The sequence below is a fragment of the Lepisosteus oculatus genome, chromosome 14, assembly GCF_040954835.1.
Source record: "Lepisosteus oculatus isolate fLepOcu1 chromosome 14, fLepOcu1.hap2, whole genome shotgun sequence".
NCBI lineage: Eukaryota > Metazoa > Chordata > Actinopteri > Semionotiformes > Lepisosteidae > Lepisosteus > Lepisosteus oculatus.
In genome coordinates this window covers 54,078,081-54,093,921 of record NC_090709.1, presented here as the reverse complement: position 1 = coordinate 54,093,921, position 15,841 = coordinate 54,078,081, and the positions used below count along the sequence as shown (strand labels likewise).

The following is a 15,841-nucleotide window of genomic DNA, read 5'->3' as shown; positions in this document are numbered from 1 at the left end:
GTTTGACTCGTGTCAAAAGTTGAAAATCTCTGCAAACATCAAGATGGCTAAGGACGTGGAAAGAAACTCAATAACATTTAGAGAAGGTAATGTTAAGATCAGATTAATTCGAAGTGTGTCTCTGGGTGCGTTTGATCTACCAACGTTGTGTTTAACTGAAGCACACCCCGACTGAGTGTGCCATAGAAACTGACACATGTCATATTTTTCTACATTCACAGATTTTTGGCTAAAGTAAAAAAAAAAATCGTTGTCATTTTCTTGCCAGCTGGCAGTAATTCTTTTGCACTAATAAGAAAGATGAGCATTTTATCTTTCGCAATGTGTGGATTTCTTGAAAAATAAGTTGTGCCAAAAACGAAATGAACACTTCATTTAAACATAATGCAGAAGCATATTGTCTGTAACAATAAACGGTGGGCAAAGACAGGAAGTAAGGCACTCCTGGGATTTGAACCCAGGATCTCCTGTTTACTAGAAAGGCGCTTTAACCAACTAAGCCACAGCGCCGGCAAAGCACTGCCCTTTTTCAGCCAGTTGGACACACTGCTCTGTTATATCTTCGTTCGGTGTGCGGTGAGCCTGCTCACTGAGCAAGTTGAGAAAGGATGTGAAATGGCTTTTATCCGCCAATTTCATTAACAAGGAGCTCAATATGCTTTTGATTATCTACAGGGTGTCTAGTGCAACACAGGCGATGGACTGCTGGGATTTGGAGCCAGGATTTCCCGTTAACTAGACAGGTGCTTTAACCAACTAAGCCACGGCGCCGGCAGAATTCTCCTCTTTTACTGCCCCTTGGACACACCGCTCGGAGACACCTGCGTTCAGTAAGCTGAGTCGGCTGGCTGAGCATGTTGCCTCCTTTACATTCGGGCCCCGACACTAAGAGAAACGTACAGAAATGGCTTTTATCGGGCACTTTTCATGTCCAATGCTCTTGACATCTCCCAAGGATGACAGAGTTCATTTACGACACTTCTCCTTTCTTTCTTCTTTCTGTACTCTTTGATGAAACAAAACCAGAAATCATGTAAGGGAAAATGTCTTTTTTTCATGGAGAAAACATGCACCAGGAAATGTTGTGTTTAGAAGAAGTGAGTTAACATGAAAAGTGACCTAATTTACCGGAGCAAATGCTCACCTAGCAAGATCTGCTTTACTACAAGAGAGAAGTAGAGTGAAAGACATGAATTTTTCACGCCGCTGTGGAACAACATGCTTTTTTCTTGGAATTCTAAATCAATTAGAAATTCAGAGCGACAAATAAAGGCTTTGTCTGCTTAAAAGTGATGATTTTTTAAAACTGATAAAAATGTAGAAAACACGTTTCTCATTTAGAAATTTAAGATGGGGGTGGGGTATTACTAGTAGCGGCGCTGAACTCACCGTAGTGCAATTCATTTACGTGACGGGCTAGTGGTTTAATGGATAACGCGTCTGATTTCGGTTTATTAGATTGTCGATTCGACTTCTACCGGGGTTGTGTGATTTAAATCAGGCTCCTCAGAAATAGATGTCCGTTATGTAAATGAACCGCACCTGAAAGCAAACGGTGGGTCTGGGTTCCTTTCTTTCCTGCATGAAATAGCAAATCGTTACAAAAACAAAACACCAACTAATGTCCAATAGCGTTAGTCATTTAAGTAAACATGAATATACTGTAAGGTCTTGGTACATGGGAGTTGATTTCAACCACAATTAAAAAAGGGCAAATTATAATTACAGGCTTCAGACACTTTTTCATACAAAAGTGACCAAACACTCCCTAACTTTCAGGTTTGCTTGAACCTGTAACAGAAAGAAGGTCTGAAACTTCTATTCTCTGATGTTACTGTCTCTAAAGTCGGACGTGATGTTTCGCACATGTGCAGTGTGCCTTTTCTGTTGTCGTGTTCAAGATGATTTGCTGCATACGCTCCTGACTGGGTGTTCTGTACTGCACTGTTATTTCATTCAGATTATTTATGTGGTGGACAGATAAAACCCAACTGTGTGGTGTAATTTCCAGGTTCGGTACCAGCAGCACCTGCAAACACATCAGCTGACCTCGACATGATTTGAACACACATCCTTCTGATCAGGAGTCAGACGCGCTACCGTTGCACCACGAGGTCATTCGCCACATGTGCTTTTAATTCCCCCAAAGAGAACAATCAGCGTCCCTGAAAAATATTTTTTTCATTCTCTCCTGTGAGGAGCGCCGCTCTTCCAACGAGGGTCTCTTCTTCCCAGACCACAGATTATTCTTTCCGCCCGGCTCTCTCACAGAGAGCAGACACACCGTCCCCACTGATGTGTTTACTACATCTATAGATCTGACCCCCTACAGCCCCGATATTCCTGGACAGGATATTTACCACCAGCCTCGTGAACTTCTCATCTTGACCTCTCCCAGGAGAGAGCACAATTAACACAGAATCCTCTCTCCATTAAGCAAATAACACAAAACACTGTTTACCTGTCAAGACAGAAAACCAGGCTGCTCCAGGTGAGGCTTAAACTCACAACCTTGGCATGACTCCACTGATGATGTCATTTTACATGGCCTGAACCAGGAAAGAGTTTGGAAGTCAAGAAGTTATAGTGTTGTTTTAATACTTGCCTACTCTTTCAATTTTTCGGTCAAATCTTTTATTTGGGAGTACTTTCAATTGATGTTGATCCTTGTCCCGATGCACGATTCTGGGCCATGGTGCATCTTGAATAATGTTCTTATAGGCTTCAGTTTGGAAAAGTGCGCTCTTCAGAAGCTACCGAAACCGCTAATGGTTACATAACACTTAATGCAAAAGCAACGTTCGGGTTTGAAAAAGAATATTACTTGTTATGAATACAAACACTGTTACAGGAGGCGTGTTAGGGATATTTTAGCTTAGATCATCAATTCATCTTACATTTCTTCTCCATCTATATCAACAGCGTCATCGCTACTGAGCGCTAAAGGCAGGTCCTGGCAATACAATCTTCTTTAGAAAACATTTTTAAAACTATTTCCACTACCATACGTAAAGTAAAAGATACCGATTGCACGCAACTAATAAAATCTCTTTTCCAGGGACGTTATAGCTAGATGCAATCGAAAATGTATCAGCTTTAACATTTTCTTTTGGATCCACAGGACGATCAGCACGAGACTCAAAATATACCTGTGTTTGACTGTACAGCGTAGATTATACAGCATTTATGTTTATATTTATGTTAAAATGAAGGTAAATATATCAAAATATTTCTAAACTATTTTAGCAGAGGACGCAACAGGAGTGTAAATGATATCTCCCGCCAGCCCTTCAAAGATACTTTTCCATGGGTGAATATGGTTGTCTGGGGAGTTGCGGTGTTGATCACTATTGGACTTCCCCGGTCTCAAGTGTTGTTGTTGGACACGGGCAAAAGACTTGCATTTTCGGCAAATATAAAGAGGTTTAAGGTTTCGGCTTTAGCGGAGGCAGTGTTTACATTGACAATAATAAGAAGATCGTCCCTGGGTGGGCTTGAACCACCAACCTTTCAGTTAACAGCTGAAAGCACTCACCGATTGCGCCACAGAGACTGACGAGAGAGGCTCTACTCCATTCGCACTTTTCCGGTCAAAAAATAAACATTGCTTGCATTTTCTTGCCTGTCGGCAATATTCCTTCTGCTCTGATAGGCAAGAATTAAATTTCATTTTTCACAAGCTGTATTAATGTCTTGAAAAACAAATTGTTGCAGAAAGGAAATGCATTCATGCATTAAACTAAATCAAGCCCTACGCGGTTGTCCAAAATGGTACTTTCTGCACAAAAAGACAGGAAGAAAGGCTCAGCTGGGATGTGGAGCCAGGATCTCCAGTTAACGAGACAGGTACTTAAAGCAACTAAGCTACGGCGCCGGCAGAATTCGCCTCTTTTACAGTCGGTTGGACACACCGCTCTGAGCCATCTGCGTTCTGTAAGCGCTGAGTCTGCTGGCTGAGCAAGCGTCCTCCACCGGGGTAAAGTTACGTTGAAGTTCGAAAACAGTTTTGGCACGTTATCTCAGTGCATTGTGCCACATTAAATAAAAGCACGAGAAAAGAGATTCAGAACACAAAGCTGTGTCAGTGTTCTGTGAAAAAAGTCGGTTTGAACGTCATGGGAGCTGTTTTAATAAGCTGCTGAGTAAAGAATATTTTAATCTTCCTGCTGTCAGTAGTATTGTCAATATAGTTGACCCTTACCTGAATGAAAACAGGACATAAAGAAAGGGTTTCAGAAATCAAACAAAGCTTTATTCCCGTGCTTACAGTCTGGGTAATTGGAGACAGGGCTGTTCTGCTTCCTATGGTCATATACGGGTTTTTCACACAAAGCCGTATTGAACAGTATTTCTCGCGTTGTGAACGTCTGTACACAGCGGTCCCCGGGTTCCAGTGCGTAATTAAGCATCAATGAAAACCCGGAGGTTTTAAAAAAGATAATTAGCTCACTGATAGTTTGATGTAAAGGCTGTGGAAATATCCACAAGTCGTGGTCTTTAAAATGCATTTGGTTTGAAGGCATTCTGTGCTTCCATTGCGAAGATATCGACAAAAGAATATTCGTGCTTGGTCAAACAAATGTCATAAAAACTAAAAGTAAATGCTGAGAAAGCATTCACAATATATTTTATACACAAAGGAAGTATTCTCGCAACTCTAAGAGGTTTCGTGTAAACGCTACAGGCGTGCCAAAATCGTTTTCGAACTTCAAGCTAACTTTACCCCGGTGTCTTGCTTCGACCTTTAAAATGTTCAGTCGACTCCCACTCTTCCGAACACAATTAAAGAACCGCAAGCGAAAGGAGCACTGTGGAGTTAAGTTCAGTGGTAGACCACATGCATCGCGTGTCTGAAGCCGTTTTCAATTGTCGGTGTCTCCACTCTGGATTTCTTTCTACGATACTGTATATCTTTTCTGTGATTTCTTTCGTATGACTTCCCTCGTGTGTGAATTTCAGGACGACGCTCAAACAGACAAACTGAACGACATAGTATCTTATTACACGTATAACACAATTATTAATAAATAACACTTTTATTAATAAAAGACGTGTATTCATAAGATTGATCGTGAATAGTTGTGGTGTATGGAAAACAATTGTAATTAAATATAATAATAATAATTTTCAAGAGAGTGGTGCATAAGCTCGTTATTTAGTGACTATATTATTTCCACTACATTCAGGACAAATGTAATGTTCTGCTTAGTCCCCTACTGAGTTGCTTTAACCTGTGAAGAGGTGGTTTGTTAGTCTCCTACTTCAGTAACATCTAATGGGCAGCAGTTGTTATTTTACGTTTGTTGCAATTGAGAATAGGTTTTGTACAGAGCTGCTGACAAATTTCAGCAGCCATGATTGTTGCAGCTGACCTCAATTGGAACTGCCCTCAATGTAGTGGAAATAATATAGACACTAAGTAATGAACTTATTTACCACTCGATTGAAGATTATTGTTATTTTAAATAAAATTCCTTTCCAGACACCACAACTATTCAGAATGAATTTCATCAATAAACGGCTTTATTAATAAAAGTAGTTCAGGTGGGTAGCTGCATCAGTATGCGTAGTCTGCAGGGGAACAAGTAATAGGTTTATTTCATGCTGAACAGAGAAGAGAGAAAACAACGTTTCGGCTGTGAAGCCTTCTTCAGGTGTGAGCTTGTGTGAGCATGTTCAACTTAAGTAATTTAAAATACAACGCAAAATTGTTTAAGAACTTGACAAGCCAAAACAACAGGTCGACCGGAGTTGTACTTTAATATTTTCGTATATTTACCTTAATTTGAATTCTAAATGTTAACCTACTGTAAGTGCTGTTCAATATTATGTTATTTTGTTGTACTTTTAAAATATTTTAGCTGAGGATTACACCTTGCCAACCATCTTAAATATCTGTAAAAGAGGCTTGTTTATTTGTATAGTATTATGATAAATATCCCTCGATATTGAAGGTCAGATGAAGAATTTGAAGAAACTATCAAAGAAGCAACGGCAATAGCAGAGGATGTTGATTTTGAACCAATGTTTGTACCTCAATAATCCAGCAGTCCTCGCTTGCAAGACTTCCTCAAGATATTCGGTGTTCTATACAGAAAATTGATGTACCAAGAGGGGTGGGTCCAAGGCAGAGACTGCGGTAGAGGAGGAATAAACTCCGCACGATGACTCTGTCTAATATTCGGCCCCAAAAAGGCATCATATTCGCTATTTGAAGAAGAATCTCTTTCTGCTTTTTTATTTAAGTGTTTAGAGAAACTTCCTACAACACTACTCAAAACCTTTGCCCCTCTACTGAGCATATATTTTATTTTCCTGATATACTGTAGGAAACAGAGCAAATAAAAGAATTGCCATTTAATTACATGCAATACCAAATGCAATCTCTTACCATCTTAAGAGCAAGAGTTCACACGATAGTACAACAAAACCTGATAGTTTCCACAAAAAAGTGCCTCTTACAGGGCAAATATTCAGGAAGCCGCTATAAATTATCATCTGGTACCAATTTTTCTATGTATATCACCATTCTCTCTTGTGTGTTAGACTTTCAGCAAGGAAAAATATTTTTTTTTACGATCCAGAACCTTGAATTACAACAAAAAATTGTTTTATATATATACTATGTACCAAGATCTCTCTGTAACAAAAACAAAGCCACAATAATATTATTAGAAGAAGGAGATATGATCTCCTGGTTCTGTGGCTGAACCATATGTACTGTATATGGTTGTAGTTCTTAACCCTACTGTCACTTTCAATATTATATTATTAACCAGGAAAAAGACTTTCACCAGGTCTGTGAAAAGTAAAGCTTTATTTACAAATTTAGCCCAAAGTGATACATTCAATTTACAGTACATAAAGCATATTACAAACATATTAAAAATGACTTATGTAAGTATAAAAAGCTAGACTATATCAAAGCCAAAAAAGCCACTGAGCAGGAACGTGACTTCCAATCTGTGTGTTCAGATGTCTGCGGCAACACTCATCCAGACATGTTTATTAGACAACATGTTTATTTTGCAAAGTTCATACCCAACCATCCTGGAGTACTTCAAAACAAAAATAATTAGTCTTCTAAAAGCATTCGGGTTACATTCAGTCTTCCAAAACCTAATTTGAAAAGATGACTCATCAGTTCTGACTGAAGAGTCTAGAGTTTGAGCCTTGCTGCAGTTGCCTAGGATTAATGTAGTAAGGATTATTTTAGTCATTTTTGTCTACGTGTGAGATGTTTTTATCATTTGAACAATTCTGCTGCTTGTTCTGTTTGCTTGTATCTATCTCTGTATTTCCCCTGATGTATACACATTGTTTTTGTTGTTCAGTGCTCTGTGAAGGCAGTGTTTTTGGAAATTGCTAGATGAAATCAGGCCCGATTGATTGATCATTCTTTTATCTACATGTGCTGGAAATAAGACACATCTGTCTGTCAGCAGCAGTTAACAGGTAACCACGATCACAATGTTCAGTGCTGATCTCAGAATTGCTGGACATTAGACCTTCTGTGGCAATGCAATGTCTCTCAATTTAAAGGTATACAGTAAATGTGTAGGTCAGTCTCACAGCCTGGCAGAAACAGCAGGAGACACATTAACATGGTCTCACTAGGCCAGTGACTTTGTAATTACTGTACACTGCCCTAACCTTATAATTCTGTGGATCTTCATAATCCTCATAAGATATAGAACTGAAAACATTAAGGGAGAGAAAAAATAGTATTTTAACAGTGGCAGTGCAGGAACAAAAGGTGCATTATATTGGTTTTACTCAGTCCCAAGCTATAATCTAACACAGTCAGGCTCACACAGCTGCTTAGACTCTGACATCATCATAGTCAGTGCTGTCAACAGAGGAAGTTTCGTCTTCTGAGGGCTCTTTGGCCAGGAGACTCCGCACTCCAGGGGCAATAGGAGAGACACCTACAAGAGAAACACAGTCAGCACAAGAGGAAGACAGGCCCCAGCAAATAGATTCAGCCTGACAAGAGGAAATGGGATCTTCACTGACAGAAAAAAATGGATAAAAAACACAAGGCAATGTGATGAACAGCTAGGAGCTATGGGAGCTATTTCTAACTATTAAATCAATGTTTTCCATAGCCCGGTCTATTTGAAAACATAATAGGTTCTCCGGCAGCCATTTCTTTTTTTTGTTCACTATATTTGGCATATTTCATATATATTTTGGCAAATATTTGCTTTTGTGATGTTGTTTTTGAGAATTGCGAATTATGGATGGAGTTTGGAGCTTCTCTTAACTGAAACACTACATAAATATACCTATAAAAAGATTAATTTGCTTTATTATTTGGTACCTGGTTATGAAACACACTGTTGAAAAGCTTGGCTTGCCTTGTGTCTTGTGACATGTAGTCTGTGCTGCTGTTCTTGTTTTTCCTAATATAAATATTAGTTTATTTTGCTATTTAGAAATAGCAGTTTCTGTCTGAAGTGCTGTTGTCAGCATTATACTATTGTTTTGTTTATTACACAATAGTTTTGCTACTGTGAAAACAAACTTAATGGTGGTGTTTAGAGAATATTGGAGATTAATATGTGATATATTTAAAGAAAAGTGTTTTTAGTAATGAAAAGTGTAGTGCTGAAAGCACATATATGTGTTTAGTCACTTAGGCCTACAATGGCTGAAAAGTTAGTCAAAGAAACAAGCTTGTAGAAAAGATATAAATTAACCGAAGCATCTGTCAAGATACATGTGGCGATCAATGCTGAGAAGTTTACAATTGGCATTCTTCCCACAATTTGAAAATGTGAAATGTGAGTGAAATAAGTTAATGTCAGAATATAATACCTATTAATTGTTTAATGAAAGGATATATAGAAAATGGTAGCTGTTTTCACCTTTGTTTATAGCATATACAACCATACAAAGGTTATTTTCAAGAAAATCAGTAGTAACTAGTGGTTCCCAGTAACTAATTGATCCAGGATATTAACCAGGTAGTTCTTGAAAAAAAGCCAGGGTATCATCTTCAACAATGGCTCTATATAAAAAGTTCCACAAATCTGACAAAGTTCCACAAAAAAGACACAGTAGAAAACTTTAAAATTACAAAATATGTATTTTGTAAACAGATATTCATATCCCCAATAAAATAGAAACAAGAAACATCAAAAACAGATTAATTAGATAATGTGTCTTCCTTAAAAATTCTAAAAATGTTATATTGTTTATATTATTTGCAACAGTGTGGGAGTGGGAGGAGCCACGGCGACCACCTTTAAGTTCGACGCCCCATCTGATGGGGCAGAGGCATCAGTGTGAGGATAGCGAAAACCAAAAAAAAGGCTGGACTATCACTCTTAGCAGGGGTCCACCCTGGGGGAAAAGAAAGATCGCTTGGGACAGTGGCATCCAGACTGGACTATTCCTATTTAGTGGGATCCAGTATGGAAGAAAAGAAGAGCGAGGCCAAAACAAAAAAGAACTCAACCTGTCCCAGTAGGAGATACACGGCGGGACAGGCGAAAAGAAAAAAGAAAGTAAAACAGAGGAAAACGTGGCCTCAAATGCTGTGGTCCTTAAGCAGTCACACAGCTGTGGTTGCTAGGGCAACGCGCCACCCTTTATCCAGGGCTCCGCCTCCACACTGAACACGCCCCCAAGTAATGCCACATACCATACATACATTACTGTAAATGTATAGCCTGTCCCAACATCCTTTTTGCTTTCAATTTAAATATAGGAGAACAGTAAATGGGATTGGGATCTAAACTTTCTTCCAATTTAAAATCTGTAGAAAACAGAATATATTAATAGAATATACTAATAGACTAATAGATGTGTTTTTTAGTCAGGACTTCATGTAACGTTTCTGAGTAGGGATTCCAGCTGGCACTCCAGGGATTGAGTAAAACCCACTCTATGTAACCTGCTTAACCTCCCACCCCCAATGTGAGCTCCCCTGACTACCACAGCCCTCACCTGAGATGGGCTCATTCTCATTGTTCTCAACATCATCGTATTCAGACTGCAGCTCATCACAGAGGAGTTTTCCTGGGAACAAGAGATCAATTAAATACAGTATGTGTTTCAGCTAGTAAATTAATTTCAACAAACACACTGCTATTTTCTTCTGCTGCTTCTTATTACTTGTGAATTTGTTTAGATTTTCTATTCTAATTTCTTTAATTACTCCGAACAACTTCAAAGTAATAAGTTGTAATAGCAAATCAAGAAAATACTGTTGTAGATAAAGAACAGAGGAAAATTTTGGAGGACAGTGTATATTGGCCACAGGACTGATGTGGACACATATCCCTGTAAGACAAGATAACAGTCTGATGATTTAAGACTTAAAAAGTTAACTCAAGATCGGAGTGGGCATTAACATGTCCAACATCATCATAATACCAAATAGCATGTTAAAAATAAGTCAATGAGCTTCTTGCATTTTTCCTACAAACACGGGCTAAATTGATTTACTGAGGTTTGCAAAACAACAAAATTGAGTTTATCCAAATCTTGATAGAGTACACATGTGTGAGTGGGCAATGTTTACCTGGGACAGGGTGCTCCTTACTATCCTCCAGATTGTCATATTCAGAAGTCAGCTCATCAGAGAGGAATCTCCCTGTGAACAGGAGGACAGACCAGTAATACCTGCAGTCAGACAGCAGCCTCCCTGTCCTCTACTGGCTGTTCCCACTAGGAGTGAACAGTAACACAGAGTTTGTGTTTCTAAGAAGAGACCGGGTGAATACTGCATTGAATTCTTTCTATTTAGCTAAACAACTGTCACGGATGTCATATGGGCCAAGTGTCACGGATGTTGGAAGGGACGAACCGTGGAATGGCAGGAGATAAAGACCCTATGCATAGCGGCTGAGTGAAGGTGAATGAGAGACCCGGAAATATATAGCCCCAGAGAGAGAGAGACACCGGAAGGACAGCAAAGCACAAGAAACTAGGGACACGAAAGGGTAGGAGTGCCCTCTGGCTGCAGAGGGCATGACAGAACCCCCCCTCCCTTTATGGGCGGCTCATAACGCCCATACAAATAAATGAGCTGCACAGCACTGGGGGGAGGAAAAACCTAATTTAACTGAAAGGAAACCTCCGGGAGTCCACGGCTGAGAGCTGCCCCCTCCTCCAGGGTATAAACCTTTATTGGGTAGAGGAAGGGGGGGTCAGGTAGAGCTCCAGAAACTTAAAACAAAGTACACAAGCACAAACCACAACAAAGATAAACATGGGAGACTAGGGAAACAAACCACAAAAAACAGATAGGAACCAAAAGTTCCGAGACACATGGGGAAGGGGCACCAGAGAGAAGGGGAAAACAGGAAGTGAAAAAATCAAAACACCAAGCAAAAACTAAAAATCAAAACACAAAAACCCCGGAAAAATACCGCCGACTGCGCAATAGGCACGTTCACATTCTATCACTGATATCAGAGTGGGCAACCCGAGGAAAGCCAGGCCGCAGCCCTCTTACAGGTACGGATGTCTGGAGTGATATCCAGCAATAAGAATAGAAGAACGGCAAAAAGGCTCACCAATCTATCGCTGATATCGGCAGAAGACAACCCGAGGAAAGCCAGGCACTAGACCGGCTCACAGGCACGCATGTCAGGAAGGTGATATCCAGCAATGAGAATGGGAGAGATAAAAAGTCTCACCACCCTATCGCTGATATCGGAGTGGACAACCCGAGGAAAGCCAGGCACACGGCCCGCTCACAGGTACGGATGACCGGAGTGATATCCAGCAATGAGGAGAGGAGGGCCAGCTCAACATTCAATCACAGATGCCGGAATGACAACCCGAAGAAAGCCAGGCCGCAGCCCGCTCACAGTCGGAATTAGCATCCCATTATTAGAATAGGAGAGCTGAGAGAAAAAAAAGCCCAGGGAGAAAAAAAAAACCTGCGGGAAAAACAAAAATGCGCCACTCGCGGGGTCCGTAGGAGGCTCAGCATTCTGTTAAGGATGTCGGAAGGGACAAACTGTGGAATGGCAGGAGAGCAGAAAAGATCTTATTCGTAGCGGCGGAATGGGAGATTAGCCCGGCTCAGCAGTTCTGGAGTCGTATAGACCAATGCCCTCAGGCAGCGGACTTGGGGCAACCTGGTGCTAGGCAGGTCTCAGGCCATCTGAATGTCAATGCTGAGTGAAGGTGAATGAGAGACCTGGAAATATATAGCCCCAGAGATAGAGACACCAGAAGGAAAGCAAAGCACAGGAAACTAGGGACAGGAAAGGGTAGGAACGCCGTCTGGCTGCAGAGGGCGTGACAACAATGATAAGTCTTTATCCTTCCCCAGGTACAGTGTCCCTAAGAGTAACTTCACTATTGCTCTGAGGTGTGAAATTGAAATGTTTTGTGTAGAAGATTGCTGTGCATCCATTGCTCGCTGAGAAAGCACATCCAGTTGGTTCACAGAGTCGGTAATGACAACCTGTGAAAACATTCTGTGTCAGTGTGTTTGTTCACTTGTTGAGACTGAAGTATTGAGTGGTCAACAGTGTGATCTCCTGTCTCCTGTACAAGAGGGGGTGCTGTCATTGCCAGTGTGTGTGTCCACTCACCTCTCCTGGCGGTGCGGTGGGCCCCCTCTACAGTCTGTTTGAATGGAATTTCTTGGTAGACATTCATGGGTTCGAATTCTGCTTCAGCTAAAGCTTTGGAAAGAACAGACAAGGGGACACACAGCTTAATGGATATCTTAAAAATATTTAATTTTTTGTTATATTTTCTTATGGGTGTTTTTAACAGAGGGAAGACAAAACCACTTGTCACTGCATAACTGCACAATGTTGCAACCAAACCGACAGCAGCTCAGAAACTACTGCTATCCCGGGACACCATAGCATTACCATGTATGATCACATTTCTTCTGAGGCTCCTATTCAAATACACTCTGGCCATTTGTTAATACGTCTGTCATCCTATCAATCAGCCACTCAGTCTTCCCATTGATCAAACATGGCATTTTGTATAAAATCCACTGGAAAGGTGCTCTGTCATTGAGATAACTGAGCTGCTACTAGAGACATGCTAGCAGTGAACCCCGAAACCTGAGGTCCAAGACCTGAGGCTAAACTGCCCAGCACCTTTGCAGTGGCTGCTTTCCCTGCCTGTTTCTGTCTTCTCTAGTTCCTGTTCACCTTCCTTAGTTCCTTCAGCCTCTGGAAAATACAGAACTCCTGTGAGACACAGCTTTCAGCAACATCCGGCAATATTTGTGAGGTTAAGTTCCTTCTTATTGTATCTTATTGAAATTAAGATACAATAAATTCTTACTTATGTATCATGCACTTTACACATTGTATATAGGGCAGAAGAGAATATTCTCAAGGATCACGATGTGAATACAAGAAAGCAGTCTAATCCATAGCCAAGCAATTAAGTAGCCATTTCAGAAACAAAGGGAAAAGAGGACACCATTAGTTGTCCTAATTTGGTAAGGTGAAGAATTTTTCAATGTGTACATAGTGAGCACACATAGAAGGCTCTGACCAATAAATGGGACCTAACATAACACTTAAACAAATGAACACACAAGAACACCCAAGAGCAACACAGTAGAGCAGAACAGAATGAAGTGAACTGTAGAAGAACCCCACACTGAAACAAAACCCAAAGTCCCGGAACCTTGGCCTGTGATCTCCCCAAACTGAAATCCCACCAAGAATCCCTGGATCATAATTTATTGTCAGGTAAAAGCTCTGTGAAAGACAGCACACATCCCAGAGCTTGACTAAATGTCTTTTGTGAAAGTCTGAACAGATCAATGTAAACCTGTTGCTGCTGCACAGGTGTGTACACCTAGTTTGGAGTCTATGACCTGGGAAGATTCTCTCAACTTGTTAGGGTGATATTTAGTTTGAAATGAAATGTGAATAGATTCTTTCTCATTGAGGTTGAGTATCATTTGATTATTAAGATATACAGTTGAACATAAACTTGCATATACAGTGTAAGGAACAGTTCTTTCCGGACCCTATGCGGACGACACAATCCGAAGAAGTGGGGAAACACTAGGAAAAAGTCATGCAGGAATACGGGGCTGAAAACAGGGGGGGGGGGGCGTGTCCAAAGTGCGCTGGTGCACGTGGAAGGTGTGGCCGAGGCAAACAATCCAAAAGTAATCCATAGAGGGAATCCAAAAAAGCAAGAAAGTCCATAGCCAGGTGATCCATCCAAACAAGGAATTAAAAACACGAACCGGGTCGGAACCGGCGGACAAGGAACAGGAACAGAGGTTAAAACTTTAACGGGACCAGGCGCTTCCAGGTCCTGGACTCGCACGGTGCGGAAACCAGATGCAGAGCCAGGCTGAACGTCAGCACCTGGCTTTTAAGGTGGGCTGGGAAAAGGGGTCAGGTGCACAGAATTAAGTCTGAAGTGAAAGGGCTCGAGCACCCTTAAGGAGGAGGGACAATAATCGTGACATACAGTTACTTTTACATGTGTAATAAACACAAACACCATCTCAGGTTTTCACAGTTGGACTCACTCCTTACCTTTACGCAGTTTCCTGTTCTGCAGCAGCTGCCCGACTAGCAGGACCAGCAGCACAAAGACCAGAGCTCCCAACGGGAAGAAGATCACAGCCGGGACATTCCAGCCTCCTGCCTCCTGCTTTGGCTGTCTGGGTGATTTAGTGACCCCTGGTAAAGCCAGGAAAGGAGAAGAACTCAGAAGGTGAGATGTAGTGTTGGTTGAATACAAACCCTTGAAGCTTAAATCAGATGAACCCAACAGAAGGTCAACCAACCCCCTCCACCAGACCAGTAAAACTGTTAGTGTCATGCCAAGAAGAGAGAGAAAAGGTTTCTGCACTGGATATGTGAAGACGCATAAGTATGGAGAATAAGGATTATTTGGAACAGGAAAGCCTTGTAATTTACTTGTTGCTGCTGCTGGAGTAGCTGTTGTAACTGTTGTAGTTGTCAAACCTGGGGAAGAGAAAAGAAAAGCTTGTTTTAGAGAAATCAAGCATGTGGTCTAGCTGTCTGTCCAGATTTAAATCCCTTTACATTTGTCAGAGAAGTCAAGAGAATTCACAAATGGAGATCAGAGCAGGAGAACCTAGATAGGCCTGGGCTTGAATCACTTCCTGCAACTAAATTAATTGGCTTAACAAGAGCTGAATGTTGCCCCTGCTTAGAATGATCATGAAATAAAGGAAATGACATGGCAGAATATGAAACTCCTGCAGAGATAAGAATCCCTGTTTGTAATGTATTGAAAATCCTCCATCCCTCCAATCTTACCCGTACAAGTAACCCCTGCATCCTCCTTGTGCTGACAGTCAATCTGATTCAGTCCAGAGTGACAGCAGTCCCACAGGAGAAGCTCACTGCCCCTGCAGTTCACTTCGTCCAGCCAGATGGCACCACTCCCTGGTCCGAATGAGGCCTCTATTGCTGCACTCACTGCGTCCCCACAGCCCAGCTGTCTGCAGACCACCTGGGCATCCTGCAGGTCCCAGGAGTCGTCACAGACTGTCCCCCAGGAGCCCTCGTACCGCAGCTCCACCCGGCCAGAGCAGTTAGTGCCTCCAGCCAGGCGCAGAGCCTCTGATGATGAAAAACCAGAACAATGTAAGAACCTCTGATTGATTGGATGCAGACTTTAAAGGAGCGGTGCCTGTTGGATAATCATGGGGAGTGTTTGCTTTGCAACATTTGATTGAATCATCCCATGCTGAAATGATTCCGCTTCTGGGGTCACAGCAGCTGTAAACTGACCTGTGCAGTGCTGCTGAGTGGGGTCCTCAGAACAGGACCTGTGGTTGCTGGAGGCTGAAAAACAATAACATAACACTTCAGTTATTACTGCTGTACTACATTACATTACAATA

General features: G+C 41.4%; 1 protein-coding gene and 2 non-coding genes across 3 annotated transcripts in view; all 3 read right to left on the bottom strand.

Annotated features, from left to right (window-relative positions):
- Positions 1-436: 436 nt before the first annotated feature.
- trnat-agu (transfer RNA threonine (anticodon AGU)) lies at positions 437-510 on the bottom strand. The gene has a single exon. It is a non-coding gene; the product is annotated as a tRNA-Thr (tRNA).
- A 1,535-nt stretch (positions 511-2,045) lies between these two features.
- Positions 2,046-2,117, bottom strand: trnar-ccu (transfer RNA arginine (anticodon CCU)). The gene has a single exon. It is a non-coding gene; the product is annotated as a tRNA-Arg (tRNA).
- A 4,720-nt stretch (positions 2,118-6,837) lies between these two features.
- Positions 6,838-15,841, bottom strand: part of LOC138242664 (antigen WC1.1-like) — a 43,898-nt gene continuing 34,894 nt past the window's right edge. Inside the window, exons 5-12 of the mRNA XM_069198218.1 lie at positions 15,729-15,782; positions 15,252-15,557; positions 14,886-14,933; positions 14,499-14,645; positions 12,561-12,653; positions 10,532-10,603; positions 9,955-10,026; positions 6,838-7,928 (exon numbers count right to left, since the gene is read on the bottom strand). Coding sequence (XP_069054319.1) covers positions 7,822-7,928; positions 9,955-10,026; positions 10,532-10,603; positions 12,561-12,653; positions 14,499-14,645; positions 14,886-14,933; positions 15,252-15,557; positions 15,729-15,782 — 899 coding nt within the window. The 3' untranslated portion in view covers positions 6,838-7,821. The remainder of the gene's footprint in view (positions 7,929-9,954; positions 10,027-10,531; positions 10,604-12,560; positions 12,654-14,498; positions 14,646-14,885; positions 14,934-15,251; positions 15,558-15,728; positions 15,783-15,841) is intronic.